This window comes from Mesoplodon densirostris, chromosome 6 (genome assembly GCF_025265405.1).
Source record: "Mesoplodon densirostris isolate mMesDen1 chromosome 6, mMesDen1 primary haplotype, whole genome shotgun sequence".
In the NCBI taxonomy this organism is placed as follows: Eukaryota; Metazoa; Chordata; class Mammalia; order Artiodactyla; family Ziphiidae; genus Mesoplodon; species Mesoplodon densirostris.
In genome coordinates, this window is record NC_082666.1 from 117,264,335 (window position 1) to 117,289,388 (window position 25,054).

General features: G+C 38.3%; 1 protein-coding gene across 1 annotated transcript; it reads right to left on the reverse strand.

The window, feature by feature from the left end:
• Positions 1 to 2,274: 2,274 nt before the first annotated feature.
• LOC132491700 (uncharacterized) lies at positions 2,275 to 23,788 on the reverse strand. The gene is made up of 6 exons (XM_060100531.1): positions 23,424 to 23,788; positions 9,757 to 9,956; positions 7,793 to 7,878; positions 5,837 to 5,963; positions 2,653 to 2,771; positions 2,275 to 2,485 (listed from the first exon to the last, which is right to left on the reverse strand). Exons 1-5 carry the CDS (start codon positions 23,786 to 23,788, stop codon positions 2,728 to 2,730), a joined length of 822 nt encoding a protein of 273 aa, XP_059956514.1. The 3' UTR covers positions 2,275 to 2,485; positions 2,653 to 2,727.
• Positions 23,789 to 25,054: the final 1,266 nt, after the last annotated feature.

Below are 25,054 nucleotides of genomic sequence, written 5' to 3' on the forward strand. Positions count from 1 at the left end.
AAGTACTAATGTAGATGTTGCCAAAACTGGAAACTTCATCATTGCTGGTGGGTTGGTAAAATTGTGCCACTGCTTTGGGAAATTGTTTTGGTAGCTTCTAAAATTGTTAACAGAGTTACAATATCACCTAGTAATTCCACTCAAAGTATATACCCCGGAGAATCGAAAACTCCTCACACAAGAATGTTTATACAACTGCTCATAGCAGCATTATTCATATTATTCATAACAGTCAAAAGAGAAACAACGCAAAACCCATCAATCGAAAAATGGATAAACAAAATGTGATATATCCATACAATCAAGTATTACTTGGCCAGAAACTGAAGTGGATTACTGATACATATTACAACATGGATGAACCTTAAAAAGATTATGCTAGGTGGAATAAGTCAGTCACAAAAGGCTATATATTGGGGGATTCCACTGATATGAAACCTCCACAATAGGCAAATCTCTAGAGACAAAGAGTAGATTAGTAGTTGCCGGGGGTAGGGAGCAGAAATGAGGAATGACTACTAAAGGGTACTATTTTGGGGTGATGAAAATATTTTAAAATTAAATAGTGATGATAGTTCCATATCTCTATGAAAATACTAAAAAACACTGAATTGTACAAACTAAAAGGGTGAATTTTTGAAACATGAATAAACTTGTTACTTAAAAAAAAAATTCTGACAAAGAAAACTCCAGGTCCAGATTGCTTATGTAGAGAATTCTACTATGAACTTTTAAAGGAAGAAATAATATTAATTTTATAGTACTAGGATTAGAAAGAAAAGAAATAGCTAACAACAAGCAACTAATTAAAGGCTATGACTAACGTATTTAGTGGTAAATAAATTCTTTTGCATTAAATCCTAGTGTGCTCAAAAAAGAAATAGGGCCTCCCTGGTGGCGCAAGTGGTTGAGAGTCCGCCTGCCGATGCAGGGGATACGGGTTCGTGCCCCGGTCTGGGAGGATCCCATATGCCGCGGAGCGGCTGGGCCCGTGAGCCATGGCCGCTGAGCCTGCGCGTCCGGAGCCTGTGCTCCGCAACGGGGGAGGCCACAACAGTGAGAGGCCCGCATACCGCAAAAAAAAAAAAAAAAAAAAAAAGAAATAAAAATGCATAGAGATTAGAAAGATATAAAAATATCTTTATTTACAAACAACACTAATTAATATATAAAATATTCTAAGGAGTCTTCAAGACATCTAGTTTAAGTAACAAGTGACTTTAGCAAGATAGATAAAATAGCAATATAGATTAGGTTTTTACATAATTCCAAAAAACAACTGGAAATTGAAGTTTTGTAAAATATCATTAAAGATAGCATCAAAAGATTGAAGGATACATCTCATAAAACAGATTGAGACAAGTACACTAAAAACTACAAAACACTGCAAAGGAACATTAAAAGCTAACGAAAAGGAAAAAGATTTTTCACAAGTTGAAAAATTCAATATTGTTAGATGTAAATTTTCCCCAAAATGATACACAGGTTCAACAAAATCCTTATAAGAATACCACTAGTGTTTTAAGAAAAACCACATTCTTTTAAACTTTATAGAGAAAGAAAAAGAACCTGTAATAGCCAAAAGAAAAACTTAAAAAGTTTATCTTTCCTGATGTGAAAACTTACTACACAGCCAGATTAACCAAAATAGTGCACGATTAGTATTAAGATAGAAATGTAGATAAATAAACCACAATAATATTCAGAAATAAGCCTAGCATATATAGTCAGTTTATTTCAACAGGTGCCAAGGCAACTCAATAGGAAAGGATATAACCAGTGCAGCAATGAGAACTTTAGCTACAAAAAAAAGAATAACAATCCATATTTCCACACCATGTAGAGAGATTAACTAAAAAACTCAAAGGCTTAAATATAACCTAAACCAATAAAATTTCTAGAAGAAAAATACAGGAAATCTGAATGACCTTTGCTTAGTCATATTCTTAAACAGGGGAAAAAATAGAATATGAAAATAAAGCAAATAATAAATTGGACTTCATCAACATGAAAACCTTTTGTCCTATTGTTTAGCAAATAAAAAGGGCAATCACAGATAAGGAGAAAAAAATTCCTAAAGGTGTATCTTATGAAAAGTCTTCTACCCAGATTGTAAAAAGAACTCTTTCAATTGAATTATAACAAGACAAAAAAACTCAACAACACAAATAGGTTGAGGATATGAACACACTTTTTATAAAATATACATGAATGGCCAAACAGCATATAAAAGTTGTTTAGCAACATTAGTCAAAGGGAAAAGCTAACTAAAACTCAAGTAGATAAAACATACTCCCACTACCAAGATCATAAGTCATCAGGTTTACAACACAAAATGATGGTGAGGATGTGGAGCAACTAGAACTACTGTAAGTTGCTAATGCCCACGTAAATGACACTTGCACTTTAAAATCATTTGGCAGTTGGTTTTTTTTCTTCGTATACAGGCATACCTCACAGATACTGCAGGTGTGGTTCCAGATCACTGCAAAAAGGAAACAACACAATAAAGCGAGTCACAATTGGTTTCCCAGTACATATAAAAGTTGTGTTTACACACAGAGTAGCCTAATAAGTTTGCAACAGCATTATATCTTAAAAAACAATGTACATATCTTAATTTAAAAAACTTTATTGCTAAAAAATGCTAACCGTCATTGAGCCTTCCGTGCATGGTAATCTTCTTGCTGGTGGAGGGTCTTGCCTCAGTGTTGATGCTGCTGACTATTAATGGTGATGGTTACTGAAGGGAGGGGTGGCTGTGGCAGTTCCTTAAAATAAGACAACAATGAAGTTTGTCACATCAACAGACTCTTCCTTTCATGAATTATTTCTCCATAATACGCAAAGGTAATTGACATCATTTTACCGACCATAAAACTTCCTTCAAAACTAGAGTCAATCCTCTCCAACCCTCTCACTACTTTATTAACTAAATCTGTAATATTCTAAAATCTTTTGTTCTCATTTGAAGGATCTTCACAGCATCTTGACCAGGAGTAGATTCCATCTCAAAAAACCACTTCTTTGCTCCTTCAAGAAGCAATTCCTCGTTCATTAAATTTTTATCATGGGATTGCAGCAGTTCAGTCACATCTTCAGGATCCACTTCTAATTCTGATTCTTCTGCTTCTTCCACCACATCTGCAGTTACCTCCTTCACTGAAGTTTTGTACCCCTCAAAGTCACCCATAAGGGTTGGAATCAACTTCTTCCAACTCCTGTTCAGGTTGATATTGTGACCTCTTCCCATGAATCACAACTGTTCTTAATGGCATCTAGAATGGTCAATCCTTTCCAGAAGGGTTTCAATTAACTTTGCCCAGATCCATGGAGGAATCACGACCTATGGCAGCCGTAGTCTTACAAAAGGTATTTCTTAAATAATAAGACTTGAAAGTCAAAACTTGATGCATGGGCTGCAGAATGGATGTTATGTTAGCAAGCATAAAAACAACACTAACCTCACTGTACATCCCCGTCAGAGCTCCTGAGTGACCAGCTGCATTGTCAATGAGCATAGTTTAAAAGGAATCTTTTTTTCTGAGCCGTAGTTCTAACAATGGGCTTAAAATATTCGGTAAACCATGCTGTCAACAAATGTGCTGTCATCCAGGCTTTGTGGTTCCATTTATAAACCACAGGAAAAGTAGATTCACCATAATTCAAAAGGGTCCTAGGATTTCCAGAATGGTAAATGAGCAATGGCTTCAACTTAAAGTCACCAGCTGCATTAGCCCCTAACAACAGATTCAGTCTGTCCTTTCAAGCTTTAAAGCCTGGCACTGACTTCTCTTCTCTACCTATTAAAGTCCCAGATGGCACCTTATTCCAATAGAAGACTATTTCATCTCCAGTGAAAATCTGTTGTGTCATGTAGCCACCTTCATTAACTATCTTAGCTAGATCTTCTGGATAACTTCCTGCATCTTTTCCAGCAGCACTTGCTGATCCCCCGTGCACACTGATCTTACAGAGATGGCTTCTTCCCATAACCCTCATGAACCAAATTATACTAGATTCAACCTCTTCTTCGGCAGCTTCCTCACCGCTCTCAGCCTTCACAGAATTGAAGAGAGTTAGGGGCTTGCCCTGGATTAGGCTTTGGCTTAAGGGAATGTTGTGGCTGGTGGACCTTCTATCCAGATCACTGAAACTTTCTCTATATCAGCAATCAGGCTGTTTCACTTTCTTATCATACATGTGTTCACTGCAGTTAGCACTTTTTTTTTTTTTTTGTGGTATGCGGGCCTCTCACTGTTGTGGCCTCCCCCGTTGCGGAGCACAGGCTCCGGATGCGCAGGCTCCGGATGCGCAGGCCCAGTGGCCATGGCTCACGGGCCCAGCCGCTCCGCGGCATATGGGATCCTCCCAGACCGGGGCACGAACCCGTATCCCCTGCATCGGCAGGCGGACTCTCAACCACTGCGCCACCAGGGAGGCCCTGCAGTTAGCACTTTTATTCTCTTTCAAGAACTTTTCCATTGCATTCACAACTTGGCTGCCTGTTTGGTGCAAGAGACCTAGCTTTTGGTATATCTTGGCTTTCAACACAGCTTCCTTATTAATTATTTCTAGCTTATAAGATAAATTAAGAAACATGCAACTCTTCCTTTCATTTGAAGACTTACAGGCCACTGTAGGGTTATTAATTGGCCTAATTTCAATATTGTTGTGTCTTAGGGAATAGGGAGGCCTGAAGAGCAGCAGAGAGATGGGGGAATGGCCAGTAAGTTGAGCAGTCAGAACACACACATTTATGAATTAAGCTTGCCATCTCATATGGGCTCAGTTCATGATGTCCCAAAACAATTACAATACAACATCAAAGACCACAGAGCACTGAAACAAATACAATAATGAAAGAGTCTGAAACACTGCCAGAATTATCAGAATGTAATTCTGAGACATGAAGTCTCACACATGAGACATGAAGTGAGCAAATGCTATTGGAAAACTGGCAGCAATAGACGTGGTTGACACAGGCGTTTACCACAAAACTTCAATCTGTAGAACACGTAATATCTGCGAACTGCAATAAAGTAAAGCACAATAAAAAGAGGTGTTCCTGTAGTTATAAATACTTGCCATGAGTCCCAGGGAACCACCCCTAGGGTCTTTACACAAGGGAATGAAAACATGGCCACACACAGACTTGGACTTAAATATTCCTAGTACCTTTACTTATGATAGCACCACTTTGGTAACGAACTAAATGTCTTATCAACAATTGGAAATGCACAGCACAGAATGGAACACTACTCATCAATAAGAAGAATAAACACAGATACATACAACAACATCCATGAATCTCAAAAGAATTATGCTTAGGGAAGGATGCCATACAAAAACTAGTACCTAAAGTATGATTCCATTTATATGAATTTTCAAAAAAAGGGAAAAAGTATTGAAGCAGAAAGGGGATCAGTGATTATCAGAAAATGGGTGGGAAGAAAGGACTGACTGAGAAAGGCCATAAGAAAATTTTCACATGGTTGGGAATTCCCTGGCGGTCCAGCGGTTAACAGTCAGCACTTTCACTGCCATGGCCCAAGTTCATTCCCTGGTCAGGGAACTAAGATCCCACAAGCTGCAGAGAGTGGCCAAAAAAAAAAAAAAAAAAAAGGGAAAATTTTCAGGTGATAGAAATAACCTGTATCATGATTTTGCTGGTATAGCTGTACACATTTTTCAAAATTCATTGAATTATACATAGAAACTTGCTGAATTTTATTTTCTTTTAATTATACCTCAATATGGATGATTTTTTTAAAAACAAAAGAAGAAACAAAATCAAATACACTCTAGGCGGAGTCGCATGATAAAGTAGGCTCACCAGATGAGGCAAGGCGGCTGTAGTTCTCCAGCATCACTTCTCTGTACAGGGTCCTCTGAGCAGGATTCATATGCTGCCACTCCTCCTGGGTAAACTCCACAATCACGTCCATGAATGACACTGATGTCTGTGCAAGCACATTTCCCATCAATTTGAAGATTTCAAAATTAGGTGACATGGATAATACCTTTGGAACTAATTCCTATCATGTTTCTGGTTAAGACAAAAACCGAAAAAAGGTTTTGCATTATCAAAGTCTGACAGTACATTCTTTATTTGCGAGGCCCTAGGGAAGCAGGCATGTTCATACTTTTGGCTCTGCTTTCAAAATCCATCCAAAAAATTTCAAAGTATTGATACAACTGCTAACAGCATCATTTCTTGAAAGGATTATTGAAACAGCCTGCCAACTCTTCTGTTTCCACCACTGTCCCACTAGAGTCCATTCTCAGAGTTACTATTTTAAATTATAAGTCAGGTTATGCCCTTTCTCAGCTTGAAATTCTCTAAACAACCTAGTAAACAGAGGTAAATATTGAATTCATAGATTAGGAGATTCAACATGGTGGAGATGTCAGTTCTCCACAAAGAGATCCATAGATTCAATGCAATCACAATCAAAAGCTTACCATGCTTTAGAATCACAAGCTAATTCTAATATTTATGTAGAAAAGGAAACAACCTAGAATATGAAAACAATTTTGAAAAAATACAAAGTTGGAGGACAGATATTACCTTGATTTTGAGACATACCATACAGCCACTAATCAAAACAGTGTATGATATTAACTGTGTGTAATATTAAATAAAAGAAACAAATCAAAGAGCAAGTTCAAAAATGATATATACACACATATGTGCAAACACACATCTCCTTATCTGAGGTGTCTGGGCAACTCAATGCAGAAAGTATATTCTGACAAAAATCATGCTAGACTAATAAAATTCCATTAAAAAAATAACAATAACCTTGATTCACACTTTGCACCACAAAAAATAATTAATTCAAAATGATCACAGACATCAATGAGTCTGTTTTCTGCTTAGATTTTAGAGTCAGAGGAACATATCACCTACCCAAAAAAGAAACTGGCAGCTGCTGTACTGAAGTGGAAACCAGCAGAATGAATGAGCGTATACTCCCTCAACTCTCACATTTAGAAGATACTACCAGTACAAATTTCCAAGCCCATCCTCAGACCCTGAAATTCTAGATTTCTGGCAGGGCCAACCATGAACACATTTGGTTGTTTTCTGATCAGCATTCCCTCTATTAAAGTAAAAAATTTAAATATATGACAAAAGGAATTACTGACATAACAACAGATATAATAAGAGAATACTATCAACAAACTTACAAAAATACATTTGAAATACATAACAATGTACAGTTCTCTCTGAAAATGTAGTTTAAAAAAAAAAAGAAAACCAGACTAAACCTACGGTTGTTTAAAATAAAGTGATTCAATTATCTACATCTATGTACAAAAAGGAGATGTACTCACAAAGCCCAATTTTAGAGGTGAGTTTCATGAAATTTATAACAGGGTTTTTTCATATGAATTATATAGAGATAGATAGATAGAAAGAAAGAAAGAAAGAAAGGGCAGAGGGGAGGGGAGCAGAGAAAACAGGAGGAAAGGGCCACAGTAAGAGCAGTATAACCATGATAACACAGTTGGTTATGGAGAGTATAAAACAAAATTATAAGCTAATCTAGTTGTGAATCCAGGAATAAAAATTCAAAGATAATACTAACAAAAAATGTCAGTTACAAATTTACAAAAAGGTACTCAATATGATTCAGTGTACATTCATGACTCAAGTACAATCTTAAACCGATTATAAAAGGGAAATAACTTACACTGATAAAGGATGTGTAACACAAGCTAAGAGCAATCTGAAATCAAGTTAACTCTATCACAGCACAAAGTAGCTGATGAATAAAGAGCTCACCTCAGATATGTTCATCTTCTGTAGCTCTTGGCAGAGTGTACAGGACGGTGAAGATCCTGCTGGGGGGACAGCATCCCGACCTACCCCTTCTCGATTTGGTAAAAATAATTTTTTCAACAGATTTAAATAATACAAACAAAAAACTAACAACAGATGATTAAAATACACCAAAGGAGGACACTATTTCATTAAAATTAAAAGTGGAAAAAAAGACACAGGCTGAATACTTATTTTGTTTTCCTAGCAAAATTATTTACCCCTTGAGTTAGAGAATCTACAGAAAGCCCGGTAAAATGGATGGTGTGCTTCAAGATAATTTTTAAAAAATTATTTAAGGGACTTCGCTGGTGGCGCAGTGGTTAAGAAACTGCCTGCCAATGAAGTGAACATGGGTTCGAGCCCTGGCCCAGGAAAATCGCACATGCCGCGGAGCAACTAAGCCCATGCGCGACAACTACTAAGCCTGCGCTCTAGAGCCTGCGAGCCTCAACTATACTGAGCCCGCGTGCCTCGACTACTGAAGCCCGAGCGCCTAGAGCCTGTGCTCCGCAACAAGGGAAGCCACCACAATGAGAAGCCCGCGCTCCGCAACAAAGAAGAGCCCCGGCTCGCCGCCAACTAGAGAAAGCCCGCGTATGGCAATGAAGACACAACACAGCCAAAAATAAATAAATAAATTTATTTAAAAAAATTATTTAAGTGGGTTGTAGTTTCTCAAACGGGACTCTTGGTAAGTTTCTTTTGATAACTGAACAGTATGAATGACTGTTCGACTCCTGGCTGTCACAATCTGGGTGAGCCTGGAGAAGTCACTGGCGCTCTCGAACACAAGACAGAAACAGGAGAGAAGGGGGCAGGGCACAACTTTTAAAAGAATGACCTAGCCACAGGGCATGACAAGAACTGGTCAGAACCAACTAGATCCAAGATGGTGGAAGAGTCAATTTCCAGTAGACCTTGCGCCTCATTATACGCTCATTGTAATTGCAGCATTAGCATGATAAATGACACAACCAACAGCGCCGAGACATGAGGCCAACCATAAAAGGCCAAAAAGTGCGTGTTGGCCCAATTCCACCCCTTCTCCAAAATAGTTGGAATATCCCACTCGTTAGCCTATGAAGTTACCCATCCCATAAAAACAAACCACCCCATATTTCGGGGCCTCTCCAGTTTTGAGATTGCCCACACTCTGTGGAGTGTGATTCTCTCTAAATAAATCCACTCCTTACCTATCACTTAGTCTCTCACTAAAGTCTTTCTGTGATGCGACATAAAGAATCTGAGCTTCATTAAGTCCTGAGACCAGGTGTGTGATCTCAATTAAAAGACAATGGCTTCTGGCTGGGTTCCAGTCCCGGTACATGGTCTCCAGTTCCATGTGAGGTGCACAGTTTCAGGACCACCTCACCAACCTGAGACTCAGATTTGCTTTTTGTTATATGTGTGTTTAACGCAGATTGGTCATATCGCTATCACAAGATAATTGGGTGACTTGTGTAAACCACCCAATGAAAAGAACAAAGTGTCTTCTAAATACAACAGCTGTTATCACTCTTCCGCGGTTGGCAATTTGCTAACTCCTTTAACAAATGACATCGTATGGAATTCTCAGATCAACCCAAGAAGCAGACATTATTCATAGCCTCCTTTGCATACGAGTGGCCTGACTCTTCCCCAGGTTACTTCTCCCGCCCATAGTACAGGTGACACGGCTGTACGTGACCGGGTCTCTCCCGCTCCAGAGCAGGGCTGCCCAGCACACCTTCCGCCCGCGCTTTCTGGCCCGCTCACGGCCAGCGTGACCACCGCGCTTTCCCTCCCACTGTCCGCCCCGGCGTCCCCCCGTCAGACGCAGGCGGGACCCAGCATTCCGTCCCCACACGCACCGTCGCCGCTCCTAACGGGTCTCAGCTCCACCTGCCCCCAGACTACGAGGCCAGAACCGGGATCGCCCCACCCACCTTCCCAGATCCGAGGTCCAGGCCAGACACGGGCAATGTAGGGACGGGAGGGGGGCGGCCCGAGATATCTTGCTTCCGCCCCCGCCACAAGAACGCCGCTCTCAAAAACCTCCTGGCAACAGTAAAGTCCCTGCCGGGATGCGCAGCTCCTGCACCGGTACAGCTCCTGCACCTGCGCAGACGTACAGGCTCTATAATCTCTTCACCCCGCCTGGGATGGCGGAAGGGAAGAGGCGGGACCTAGGTTGCACATGCGCAGAGGGAGACCCTCGGTGTGGGGGCGGTGTGGTGGAGAAAGACTACATTTCCCGTCGCTCCGCGCGGACCCTGCGGTGACTTTGAAAGGAGCAAAGAGTTGAGCGCAGCCCAGTGGATATGTGGGAGAAAAGAAATGCGTCCCACAAGCCTGGGTCTCCGAGAACTCGGATGGGGTTTGTCTCCACTCTGTGGGTCTTAAGACATCTCCATACCCCACCCATGTGTGGGTACAAGAGCAAACCTCGGAAAGCTCATGGCTGAAATCAGATTCTTCACATTGTTAAATCATGATAGTCTTGAGAAAGTGTCCTTCTATTAGAATAGAATTTTCCATCTTTCCATAAATGAACCTACTTGGCATCTTGTGGGCTTCCTTTGTGAAGGACAAATAGCGTATTTTTTCTTCAAGAGTGAGTTCACAGGGTTAGACATAATCAAACACACTTCTTTTTCATTTATTGCAATTTTGAAACAAGGAGGACCCTGCAGAGCCCTCCCAGGTACAACAGCCTTTTTTTTGTCCCCCGCTTCTTTGTAGGAAAAATGCTTCATCCTCCTAGACCTTCCCTGAGTTCCAAAGGGCAGATTCAAACAGTTACTGTTACGGAGTCCCAGCTTGCTCTGCTCGCTGCATGACAGGCTGATGAGTCGGAGATGAGGTGTTGAGGCAAGGAATAGGACTTTATTCAGAAAGCCAGCAGACGAGAGTGTCCGATAAACCATCTTACTGGGGTTTGGATGCCAGTTTCTTCTATAGCACAGAGAGGGGGAGGAGATGAGGAACTAAAGTAAAAGGGCCATAAGTTTTGCAGTTATCCCCTGGAATGGCCAGCCTCAGGGAGGGGATGTGTTAATTTCTTCTTTCTTGCAGCCATCCACAGGTGGGCGGGGTCAGATTGTCTCCCTGTAAGCGGAACAGAGCCAATTTAGCATAACATTCAGGCAGAGGGGCAGGGTTCCCTGAGGCAGGCCATTATGTATGATTATAATAACAAAAGCAACTAAAAGCAAAGGAAACAGATCCAACATGGAGTCATAATTGGCTCTTCCCGGTTACAATTATAGCAACCGTCCACTCTCTATCTCCTTCCCAAACTTAACCAATGTTAACTGCTGCTTTGCCCTGACTTTATTTCGGTGCAGACCACTAGAGGAATACATTTTTCAAAAAGGAGCTATTCTTTTTTTCTACTTATTTACAATTTGTTTTGACTCTTACTTAGGGTATAATCATGTTATCAGGTCAAACTTTTTACAGCTACGCCATACCTTTTCTTGGTTGCATTTTTTTAAAAATTAATTAATTTATTTATTTTTGACTGCATTGGGTATTTGTTGCTGCGTACGGGCTTTCTCTAGTTGCAGCGAGCGGGGACTACTCTTCGTTGCGGTGCGTGGGCTTCTCATTGCGGTGGCTTCTCTTGTTGCGGAGCATAGGCTCTAGGCATACGTGCTTCAGAAGTTGTGGCACGTGAGCTCAGTAGTTGTGGCTCGCAGGCTCTAGAGCTCAGGCTCAGTAGTTGTGACACACGGGCTTAGTTGCTCTGCGGCATGTGGGATCTTCCTGGACCAGGGCTCGAACCCATGCCCCCTACATTGGGAGGTGGATTCTTAATCACTGCGCCACCAGGGAAGCCCGGCTGCATGATATTTTATTTTGGGGGGGTATATCATTTACTTAATAAAACACTTTTTGATGGGTATTTAATTTGTTTCCAATATTCATTACTGTAAATGTGCAGTAAATATTTGTGTTTATACTTCTTTGCATATTTGCATTATTTTTGCAATAGAAATTCCAAAATATGGATTTGCTGATTTAAAATAGATGTGTAAAAGTTGGTAGATGTTAACAACAAGCCATCAAAAAGGCTATGCTAGTTTATGCTCCCACTAGGATTTGTGAAAGAAAAAGCTATTCTGACACTTACTAAAATGATAAGAAAGACTTTATTCAGGATGATTGCAATAGGGTAGAGAGATCAGACTCAACTCCAAATACATCAGAAAAAGCCAGGGATTTATAGCTGATGAGCAGAGTGAGGGAATACACGGGTAGAAAATGACTAGAGGGAGACTTCAAAGGTAGGATTCTTACTAAACTGACCTATTGAAATTCTTGCTAAAGAGAGGCCTAAGGCTTAGATGTCAACGGTGAGGGATGAAGATCAAGGATGAGGATTCTAAAGTGAATTAGCAGGATTCTTGTTAAAACTGAACTATGTATGCCTGTCAAGGATGGGATGGATATGGAATGCCAAGGTCAAGGCCTAGTCAAAAAGAGGGTTTAGAGGAGCCTGACTAAAGTTTGGTCAAGAAGAGGGTTTGGGTCACATGAAAGTTCCATTTCTCCCACCCCTATTCCAACATTGGATTTTATTATTCTTTGATGAATAATTATTACAGAGGCTAATTGAATTGACCACTCACATCTATGTATTTACATGGGGCATTTTTTTACTGTATGTGTGAGTTACAAGTTCTAATTTTTTTATAAATAGGTTCTGAAACTAGAGTCCTCTTTATTATTCTGAAAACCAACATCTATTACATATAAAATTCCATTATGTACTTGGATCTATTCATAGACATTTCGTTATTGTTTTTCCCTTCATCTACCTATCAATGTACCATTTAAGCACAATGTTAATTATTTTAGCTTTCTTATGGATATAAATACCATGTAGTACTAATCATTTCTCTTGACTCTTAATTTTCAGAATTTCCCTAGCTATCCTCACAAGCTATTCATCAAGAGAAACATTACCATAAGTTTGTAGGGCCAAATCTCTAAAATAATCATGTTGAGGTTCTGATTAGCATTACACGTATCAATTAAAGTGAGAAATAGTATTTTTACAATAATAAAATAATGACATTATCCAGTCTTCCAATAATATACTTCTGGTCACTGTATAGTCTTTAAATCCCTTATGCAGGTTAATAGTTTTCTATATATAGATGAACATACAGGTAAACATTTATTAAGTTCTTTCAGTTTGATTCTTATTATTATAAATAAATCATCTTCACATACTGTATAACAAGTATTTATTTGCACATGTGAGAGCTGTTGGTTTTGATATGTTAACAATATTTTTTCCTTCATTCTCTTATTTTTTAAACGAATTTGAATGTTAATGATCTTGATTTTCATGAACATAATGTTATTCATTTTCAATATTATCATTTTTTGTCTTTCTAATATGGGCAGAATTGTGCCCCAATCTAGAAGTTAATATATTGAAGCCCTAACCCTCAATACCTTAGAATATAACTATATTCAGGGTTAGGACCATCAGAAAAGTAAATTTATTTTTTTACTTTTTGTCTGTGTCACGTGACTTGTGGGATCCTAATTCGCTGACCAAGGATCAAACCCATGCCCTCGGCAGTGAAAGTTCAGAGTCCTAACCATTGGACCACCAGGAAATTCCCTTAAAGAAGTAATTAAGTTAAAATGAGACTGTGAAGGTAAGCTCTAATCCAATCTACCTGGTGTCCTTATAAGAAGATTTGTATACACAAGGAGATATAAGGGATGCATACATACAGAGGAAAGACCATATGAAGACACAATAAGAAGGCAACACTAAAAAAGTCCCAGAGATTTTTTTTTTTTTGCATACGCAGGCCTCTCTCTTATGCTTTTGCCTATTTTGGATGATTCACATAAACGGAATAATAGAATAGGTAGCCTTTTGTATCTGGATTCTTTCACTCATACTGTTTTCAAGGATTATCCATCTTGCAGCATGTATCAGTATTTTATTCCCTTTATGAATGAATAATATTCCATTGTATATAATGCCACAGTTTCTTTATGCATTCATTAGTTGATAAGATATTTGGGTTGTCTCCATCTTTTAGCTAGTGTGAATACTGCTGCTATGAACATTTATGTAAAAAGTGTTTACTTGAAAAACTGTTTTCAATTATTTGGGGTAGAGCAGAAAGTAGAATTGTTGGGTCATAAGTTAATTCTATGTTTAACTTTTTGAGGAACCATCTATTTGTTTTCCATAACAGCGGAACTATTTTAAATTCAAACCAGCAATGTACGAGGGTTCCAATTTCTCCATATCCCCACCAAACATAATGAATGTTTCCAATTATATGTAATTGTGGAAAAGGCAAAACTTTAGAGACAGTAAAATAATCAGTGGATGCCAGATGGTTAACAAGAATGTTGGAGGGCTGAGTAGGTGAAGCACAAGTTTTTTTTTTTAATCATATCAAAACAATTTTTTATGATACTATAATAGTGAGTGCATGATATTGTGCACTTGTCAAACACACAGAACTCTACACCAAAAAGAATAAGTATTAAAAAGCAGTAAGTCAGCAAAATGGTGGAAGTTCCAAGCCATCACTTCCTCAGGGAAACAAATGCATTAAAAAGAACAACTGGAAAAATATACTATATAGGGACTCAGGAAAACAGACAAAGGGATGTGAACTAACCAAATGAACATCAAACTATGGCAAAAAATTCAAGTCAACAAGAAATTTTGTGGCATTTTTGCTCACATATGTCCCAACCCCTTTATTGCATGGCACAACTTGGTATGGAAGAGGTGGCATCCAGTTCTCAATCTCTTTCCTTGAATTGGTGGGAAAAAAGGAGAGCTTATTTACAGCATTGTGACCTGCCTTGGAGCTGCTTAAAGAACTGGTCTCTGTCTTGCCTAACTCAGACCTCAGATGGGAAGAATAAGTGGGCACTGCATGGGAAGGCTTTGAGGATCCTAAGACCTGCAGATCCTAAGATTTGAAATCTCTAGAGCAATAGATTATAGGACCCATATAATAAATCATCTAAAGCTCCAAGGAAAAGCTGGAGTGAGACTCTTCAAAAAATTAAGTTATTTAAAACATGTGTATATACAGGGAATTAAAAACACACATACATAGATCTATATAAGATGCATGCCTCTGAGAAGAATTAAGCTTTCTATTCAGGCTAATCACTAGATAGTCTCCTAAATGGAGAAAAGCAGATATAGTGAGAGGAAAGATGAGGCAATGAGCTCAAAATAATAGGAGTAAGTGAGGGTTTTCATATTGTACTAGTGAGATTTTCCAAACCTCTTTTCTTGTTGCAATATAAGAATGACAGCTGCCTGCCACATGCCAGAGAGATTCCAACACACAGTTGGAGCAAAAATATCTGAGACTGGATGCATTGAAGAAGGTAAAGGAATAGTTTGACTTTACTTACATCACCCCTCCCTCAAGGTGGCACAGCTCAGTGATAAGAGAGACCCCTGAAGCCCATGATTTCTCTCATTGGGCAAATTTAGAGCATGTGAGTGAGCAATCAGTTTCTCCAGCTATGCAGAATGCTGCCAAAGGGGTCCACTTCTTTATTACCTCACCCAGAATACTGAGGTGAGCTTCATTGCTAACAGGTTGGGAGAGGCTAGGAGCACAGCAGTCAGGGTTCTGAATACATCAAAAGGTCATGGATCTTACTAACTGCTTCACAGACTCCATCAGGAAGTCTGCTTATAAGCCACTGGGGATGCTTGCCTCTGGACCCCACCCCCCTCAACCAGCTCACAGGCATGCCCAACAAACCATGTGCCTCAACTACCACACCCCCATGACCAGCTCTCTGTGCATAACTCACTGGTGGTGAAAATGAGACATTGTAGATGGCTAGCACACAGAAAGTCAACCCAACTCTGTGAGATTGGGAGAAATCACATAAGCCTGAGCATTCAGCACTGCCCCAGGTAAAGCAAATGGGAATCTGTCTGCATGCATTCTGGCTTTGCAGGATCAAAAGAAGGCATGCAATCTTAATAATCCCCCCAACCCCAAGAGGGAGCAAGAAGTGTGGAGCAGGCATATCCATAGAAAATATTTGAGGAAATCCTCCAAACTTTTAGGAATTGCAAGAAGAGGGATTTCTCTCCTGATGCCAGTCATAAAGTCTAGGAGGGTGACTGCTGCTTCAATAATGAAAGACTACAACACACAAGAATTCAAAAAACATGAAAAATCAAGGAAACATGACACCACCAAAGGAACACAATAATTTTCCATTAATTAACCTCCCCAAAATGGAAATCTATGATTTGCCTGATAAAAATACAAAATAATAGTTTTAAAGAATTTCAGTGAACACAGGAAAATGCACAAAGGCTATACAATGAAATAATTTTTAAAAAGCAATATGTGAACAAAATTAGAAGTTTAATAGAGTGATAGAAATTATAAAAAAGAACCAAACAGAAATTCTGGGGTTGAACAACACAATGACTAAAATGAAAAATACAATAAAGAGGATAAAATTGTATCAATCAGAAGAAAGAATTTGTGAACTCAAAGACAAGTCATTTGAAATGATCAAATCAGAGGAGAACAAAGAAAAAAAGAATGAAAGAAAGTGAAGAAGGCCTATGTGCATTATGGGATACCATTGGGCAAAACGACTTATGCATTAATGGAGTCCCAGAAGAGGTAGAGAGAGAGAAAAAAAGAGCAGAAAGCTTATTTAAAGAAATAATGACTGAGAATTTCCAAAATCTTGGAGATAAATGCATAGCCAAATCCATGAAGCTCTTAGGTCCCCAAACATATTCAACCCAAAGAGATTTTCTCCAAGACATATAATAATAATAATGTTTAAAATTAAAGAAAATGAGAATTTTGATAGCAGCAAGAGATTAAAAAAAAAACTCACCATTTACAGAGAAACCCCTGTAAGGCTTTCAGTGGGTTTCTCAACAGAAATCTTGCAGACCATGGGAGAGTAGGATGATATATTCAAAGTGCAGAAAGAAAAAAAAAAACCTGTCCATCAAAAATTCTTTACTAGCAAAGCTGCCCTTCAGAAATAAAGGAGAGATAAAGGACTTTTCCTTTAGTTGAGAAAGCTTATCACCATTAGAAATGTCTTACAAGACATACTAAAAGGAGTTCTTCGAGTCAATGAAAGGATGCTAATTAGTAATTTGAAAACATGAAAGTATAATACACACAGGTAAAGGTAACTATATGGTAAAGTTCAGAATAGTTAATACATAATGGCAATGTGTAAATCACCTTACTGTAAAGTAAAACAAAAGAACAAAAGTATTTTAAAAATAAGTATAGCTACAATAATTTGTTAATGGATACACAATATAAAAGATGTAAAGTATGACAAAAACATAAAATGTGTGACAGAAAGTAAAATTGTAGAATTTTGTATGTGATCAAAGTTATCAGTTTAGTATAGACCATTTTAACTAAAAGATATTTTATATAAGCCTCATTAACCTCAAGTGAAAAACCTGTAGTAGATACATAAATGATGGAAGGAAAAGAATCAAAGCATGCCACTACAGAAAATCATCAAATCACAAAAGAAAACAGCAAAGAGGAAGCAATAAAACAAATGAACTACAAAACAGCCAGAAAACAATGTATAACATGTCAATGATAAGTCTTTACCTATTAAGAATGATTTTAAATTTAAAAGGAGTATCATTCTCTAATCAAAAGATATAGAGTGACTGAATGGATTTAAAAATATATCCCAACTATATGCTGCTAACAAAATGCTTATTTTAGCTTTAAGACACAAATGAGCTAAAAGTAAAAAAGATGCAAAAAGGTATTTCATGCAAATGGAAAACACAATAGAGCAGGAGTAACTATTCTTATATCAGACAAAATAGATTGTGTCAAAAGTTGTAACAAGAGAATAAAATTTATTTTATAATAATAAGATGGTCAATTCACCAAAAGGATGTATCAGTTATAAATATATATGCACCCATTATCAGAGCACCTAAATATATTGAACAAATGCTAACAGATCTGAAGGGAAAAATAGACAACAATGCAATAACAGTAGGGAACTCCAATACCCCACTTTTTTGTTTTTTTTTGTTTTTTGTTTTTTTTTTGCGGTATGCGGGCTTCTCACTGCTGTGGCCTCTCCCGTTGTGGAGCACAGGCTCTGGATGCGCAGGCTCAGCGACCATGGCTCACGGGCCCAGCCGCTCCATGGCATGTGGGATCCTCCCGGACCGGGGCACAAACCCGCGTCCCCCGCATCGGCAGGCGGACTCTCAACCACTGTGCCACCAGGGAAGCCCCCAATACCCCACTTTTGACATTAGATAGATCATTCACACGGAAGATCAATAAAGAAATATTGGATCTGAACTACACTTTAGACCAAATAGAGCTAAAAGACATATACAGAACATTTCATCCAACACACCAGAGTACACAATATTCTCAAGCACACACAGAACATTTTCCAGTATAGATTACATAGTAAGTCAAAAAGCAGGTCTTAATAAATTTAAGAAGATTGAAATCACACCAAGTATCTCTTCCAAAACAATAAACAAAATTCTTCTGAACAACTAATGACCCAAAGAAGAAATCAAAAGGGAAACCTAAAAGTATTTTGAGACAAGCAAAAATAGAAACACAACATACAGAAACCTATGGTATCTAACAAAAGCAGTTCTAAGAGGGAAGTCTACAGTGATAAATAGCTACATTAAGAAAAAAGATCTTAAAACAGAATCTAACCTTACACGCCAAGGAACCAGAAAAAGAAGAATAAATTAAGCCTACTGTTAGAAGAAGAAAGGAAACAACAAAGATGAGAACAAAAATAAATGTAATGGAGAGACCCCCCTCCACCAAAAAAAAAAAAGGAAATAGAAGAAAAGATCAACAAAACTAAGAGCTAGCTTTTTAACAAACTGTACAAAATTAACAAACCTTCAACTAAACTAAGAGAAAAAGAGAGAAGACTCAAATAAAATCTTAAATGTAAGAGGAGACGTTACAAATGATACCAAAGAAATACAAGGGATCATAAAAGATTACTATGAACAAACTGGCCAACAAATTGAATAACCTAGAAGAAATGGATAAATTCTTAGAAACTGAATACTAATACTGAAACTAATACTAAATCATGAAGAAATAGAAAATCTGAACAGACCAATAACAAGTAGAAGATTCAGCAGTAATCAAAAACTGCTCATAAAGAAATGCCCATTACCAGATAGCTTTATTGATGAATTTGACCAAACCTTTAAAGAAGACTTAATACCAATCCTTCTCAAACTCTTTCAAAAAAGAGGAGAGAGCACTTTCAAACTCATATTATGAGGCCAGTATTACCATGATATAAAAACCAGATAAGAACACTAAGAGAAAATAAATTACAGGCCAATATCTCTAATGGACATGATTTCAAAAATCCTCCACAAAATACTAGCAAATCAAATTGAAATGCACTTTAAAAGTTTCACACACCATGATCAAGCTGGATTTATCTCTGGAATGCAAAAATGATTTAAATACACAAATTAATCAATATGATAAACCACAAGAACAGATTGAAGGATAAAAAATCATATGATATCTCTATAAGTACAGAAAAAGCACTTGACAAAATTTAATGTGATTTCATGATAAAAAAAAAAACTGCCAACAAATTTGATATAGAAGGAATGTAGTACAATGTTATAAAAGCCACATCTAACATCATGCTCAGTGATGAAAAGCTGAAAGATTTTCTCCTAATTTCTGGAAGAAGAGAGTGGTGCCCACTTTCACTACTTCTATTCAGCACAGTACTGAAAGTCCTAGACAGAGCAATGAGACAAGAAAAATAAATAAAAGCCTCCAAATCAGAAAGGAAGAAGTAAAATTGTCTTTGTTTGCAGATGACATGATCTTATATGCAGAGAACCATAAAGACTTCATAGAAAAGCTGTTAGACCTAGTAAATAAATTTAGTAAACTTGAAGGATACAAATCAACATACAGAAATAGTTGTGTTTCTATACACTAACAACAAACTATTAGAAAGAGAAATTAAGAAAATCATTCCATTTATAACAACATCAAAAAGAGTAAAATGCTTATGAATAAATTCAACCAAGTGAAATCATATGATATGTGTCTTTGTCTGACTTATTTCACTTAGCATAATGCCCTCAAGATCCATCCATGTTGTCACAAATGGCAAAATTTCATGTTTTTTTTGTTGTTGTTAATTTATTTTATTTATTTATTTTTGGCTGCATTGGGTCTTCATTGCTGCACATGGGAATTCTCTAAGTTGTGGCAAGCAGGGGCTACTCTTCAATGCGGTGCATGGGCTTCTCATTGTGGTGACTTCTCTTGTTGTGGAGCATGGGATCTTAGGTGCATAGGCTTCAGTAGTTGTGGCATGCAGGCTCAGTAGTTGTGGCTTGTGGTCTCTAGAGCACAGGCTCAGTAGTTGTGGTGCACAGGCTTAGTCACTCCACGACATGTGGCATCTTCCCAGGCCAGGGCTCGAACCTGTGTCCCCTACATTGGCAGGTGGATTCTTAACCACTGTGCCACCAGGGAAATCCCAAAATTTCATGTTTTTAATGACTGAGTAATATTGCATATATATATATATATATATATATATATATATATATATATATAATATTTATCCATTCATCTGTCAATGGACACTTCATTTGCTCCCATATCTTGGCTATTATAATAGTGCTGCAATGAACATAAGAGTGTATATATATTTTTTCAAATTAAAGCCTGTGTTTTCTTTAGGTAAATGCCCAGAATTGGAATTTGATGAAGTAGTCCAGTTTGATTTCTTTTATGTGTGGCTGTCCAGTTTCCCCAAACCATTTACTGAACAGGATGTCTTTTCCCCATTATATATTTTTGCCTCCTTTGTCATAGATTACTTTACTATATCAGTGTGTGTTCATTTCTGAGCTCTCTATTCTGTTCCATTTATCTCTGTGTCTGTTTTTGTGCCCATACCATACCATTTTGATTGCTGTAGCTTTGTAGTATAGTTTGAAACCATCTTTTGTGCTGTGTTTGGATTCCTTTCTTTTTATGTGTGTGTGTATGTTACTGATTTTTGGTTTGGGGTTACCATGAGGTTCATATATAACAAGCCATATATATATATGTACATATAGCTTTATATATATAAAATTATTTAATGTTGATAATCTCTTAAGTTCAAGTGCATTTTAACATCCCTGCATTTTATTACCTCCTCTCCAACACGTTTAATGTTTCTGACATCATATTTTACATCTTTTTGTTTTGTTCATCCCTTAACTTCTTCTTGGGGATACAGACAATTTTACTACCTTTGTCTTTTAACAGTTTTGCTTGGAAAAGTTCTTTTAACATTTCTTGTAAAGTCAGTTTAGTGGTACTGATCTCTTTTAGCTTTTGCTTGTCTGTGAATTTCTTTTTTTTTTTTTTGCGGTACGCGGGCCTCTCACTGTTGTGGCCTCTCCCATTGCGGAGCACAGGCTCCGGACGTGCAGGCTCAGCGGCCATGGCTCATGGGCCCAGCCACTCCGCGGCATGTGGGATCTTCCCGGACCGGGGCACGAACCTGTGTCCCCTGCATCGGCAGGCGGACTCTCAACCACTGCGCCACCAGGGAAGCCCTGTGAATTTCTTTATCACTCCTTCAAATCTGAATGATAGCCATGCTGGGTAGAGAATTCTTGGTGGTAGGTGTTTTTTCTTTCCTTACTTTGACTATTGGGCCATTCCCTTCTGGCCTGCCAAGTTACTGTTGAAAGTCAGTTGATGGTCTTATGGCAGTTTCCTTGTACATAACTAGTTGCTTTTCTCTTGCTGCTTTTAACACATTGTTGACTGGGGGATTTTTGCAGAAACTAATGTCTGTTGTTGGCGATCTGTTATGTCAATGAATATTGAAATGTCTCTGGTCAATAACGTTTGGGTAACAAAAGTCATATTAAAACATCTCTGGTCAATAATGAGTTAAGATTCTCTCTTTATCTTTAATTTTTGCCATTTTAACTTTATGATGTCCTGATGTGGACCTCTTTGGTTTTATCTTGTTTGGTGCACTCTGTGCTTCTAGGACCCAGATATTTGTGACCTTTTCCAGGCTAGGGAACTTTTCAGCTGTTATTTCTTTAAATAATTTATCTGCCCCTTTTTCTCTCTCATCTCCTTCTGGGATCCCTACAATGCAAATGTTAATAAGCTTGATGTTGTCCCAGAAGACTGCTAAACTATCCTCATTTTTTTAACTTATTATTTTCTTCTTTTTTTCTGTTCAGTTTGGGTGATTTCCACCACTCTGTCTTCCAGTTTGTTGACCTGTTCCTCTGTACCAACTAATCTACTGTTGATTCCTTCTAGTGTATTATTATTATATAACAATATAATATATAATATGATTTTTATATAAGTAATTATTATACTATATATAATATAGTATATTTTTGTTATATAATAATTATCATTATTTTATTTCAGCTATTGTTTTCTTCAACTGTGTTTGTTTTTTTCTTTACATTGTCTAACTCTTTGTTAAACTTTTCATTGGGTTCATCATTCTTCTCCTGATTTCATTGAGTATCTTTATGATTGTTACCTTACACTCTTTATGGGTGGATCTCTTATCTCTGTTTCATTTAGTTCATCTTCTGGGGTTTTGTCTTGTTTCTTCATTCAAAACAAATTTCTCTGTCTCCTTATTTTGCCTAATTCTCTCTGTTTATTTCTATATATTACATAGGTAAGTTTCCCAATCTTGGAGTATTGGCCTTATGTAAAGATATGACTATCCTTCAGTGGTGTCATGTTTCCTTGATTTTTTGTTTCTTAGTTTTATATTGCTCTCTTCCAGTCTTTATGAAGTGCCTTGGGAGAGTAACACCTTTCATCTGTCCTGCTAGGTATTTTGAGACTTTCTCAGACTGTCTATGAATATACCTGCTCCACACTTCTTGCTATTTCTTGTAATAGAGTTTAAGCACACATGACTTCTCTTGATCCTGCAATACACCAGGCAAATTGTTGACAACATTTTTGCTTTCCTAATGGTGGCACTAGAACTCAAGTTCATGGTCTGTGCCATGCTGCAGATTCAGGCAGGCTTTCTGCACGTGTTCACTAGCCATCTACCAAAGCTTGCTCTTGCCAACACCATGGGGAACGAACACAGGGAGCCAGCCACAGAGTGGGAGTATGTGTAGGTGAGGCACACTGAGCACTGGGGGTGCCCATGGGTCAGTTGGGAAATCCATGTGTGAGGCATTCTCAGCAGTTCAAGGAAAGGCTTCTTGATGGAGTCCACAATGGGTTTGTACCTTCTGAGAGTCCTATCTGCTCTTCTTTTAGGCTGTTCCTGCGCCCCCCATTAATGCAGCACACAAATTAGTACTCTGGATGGAGTGAGAGAGAAATGAGCCTCTTTGGCTGTGTCCTGCCTTGTTGAGAAACCAGGTGCTCACTCACACACTCTCACTTTCCCTCACAAGAGAAATCATGGGCCTAGAAGATTTCTCTTGGTCCTAAGCTGTGCCACCTTGGGAAAAGGGGATGAGAATAAAGTAATGCTGCTTCTCTTACCCTCTCAAATGCATCCAAACTCGTATTTTTCCCCCTCTAATAGTGTCCTGAAACATCCTCTGGACACCTGAACTTCCACAAAGGCTTTTTCACCTGTGGATGGTTGTCTAACACAGTGTTTTCCAGGGGATCCTAGATTGTGACCAAGAAGAGCTGAAGCTGATTCATACACTGCTGTAAGTTCCACATCCAGGATTGAGTTTTGTGTTCTGACGCATGGGAAGGTGAGACTCCTCGGAGGTATCTTGGTATATGATGTTGGATCCCGCAGCTCCCCAAAGGCATTTCGTCCATGGATGGATGCCGAATTATTGTTGCTGAGGGAAGGGACAAAAACAAGGAATGTCTTATTCCACCATGATACTGACATCACTCCTCTGTACATGTTAAGTATATACAATTTTATTTGTTAATTATATCTCAATTATGCTGGGGGGAGCAGAGAAAGAGAATGAGTTAAACCCTTAAAATTCTGGGGGGAATTTTTTTAAACGAATAATTGTATGCCCAGCAAAATATCAATCAAGTGTGATGGTGGGATAAGTACATAGTTATGAGGACTCAAAAAATTCACACCTCATGCCCCCTTTCTTAAAAAGCTGTTAGACGGTACACTCCAAAGACAAGGAAAACATGGCTCAAAAGAAAGAGATGCCAATCTGAGCAGGCAGTGAGGATTCCCCAAGGGCCATGTCCAGGAAAGATGGAATTGATAAAATATCTGATCTGTGTAAACATTTAGAAATAAACTACTAACAGGAATTGGCATAACCAATGGGAAAAAAGTGAAATGAAGCTAACAGAAAATTATACAAATAAAAATAAAGAGGCAATCAAGGAAAAGCAAAAAGAATAAGAAAGGTGATAAAGTGCTATTACACCAGGAGACTCATAAGGAAACAGTAATGTAATATTGTAATATCATCATTTAACAATGTAAATCCTGACCTTATGTAACCAAAAATTGCAAAGTAAATATTTAGTATGATGGGAGTAGGGAAGAAGGAAAGCTAAATAGTCATTTATAATAAAATGAAAGCAACAGACAATATCTAAAATGAAGAAATCAAGAGGCACCAGTTTAAAACTATTATCAAAATGAAGTAAAGGGACTTCCCTGGTGGTGCAGTGGTTAAGAATCCGCCTGTCAATGCAGGGGACATGGGTTCAATCCCTTGCCTGGGAAGATCCCACATGCCATGGAGCAACTAAGGCCACGAGCCACAACTACTGAGCCCGTAGGCCGCACCCACTAAGCCCACGTGCCACAACTACTGAAGCCCGTGCACCTAGAGCCCATGCTCTGCAACAAGAGAAGCCACTGCAATGAGAAGATTGCACACTGTAATGAAGAGTAGCCCCCTCTCACCACAACTAGAGAAAGCCGGAGTGCAGCAAGGAAGACCCAGTGCAGCCCCTTCCCCCCAAAAAATGCTGTTTAAAGATGAGTACAAGAAAACACAGCTAAAAAGATTGAAAGGGCTTAGTTATCTCTGTGGAGCAGGGGGAGGGAAGGGGAGAGAAAGAGCAAGGCTGTAAACTGTGTTTTCTGTTGTGTTATTTAATTACACTGGATTTTAAAAATGTGTTCGATGCTTCTTAATTTAAAATTTTAAAAGTTATTTTAAAGTTAAAATTTTAAGTTAAAAAA

Coding starts and splice junctions, on each gene's coding strand:
- LOC132491700 (XM_060100531.1), bottom strand. CDS start 23,788: ATGTACAGAGGAGTGATGTCAGTATCATGGTGGAATAAGACATTCCTT. Junction 7,879..9,756: donor TGGACCTCGGATCTGGGAAG/GTGGGTGGGGCG, acceptor CAAATCGAGAAG/GGGTAGGTCGGGATGCTGTC. Junction 2,772..5,836: donor CAGCCGCCTTGCCTCATCTG/GTGAGCCTACTT, acceptor TCTTATTTTAAG/GAACTGCCACAGCCACCCCT.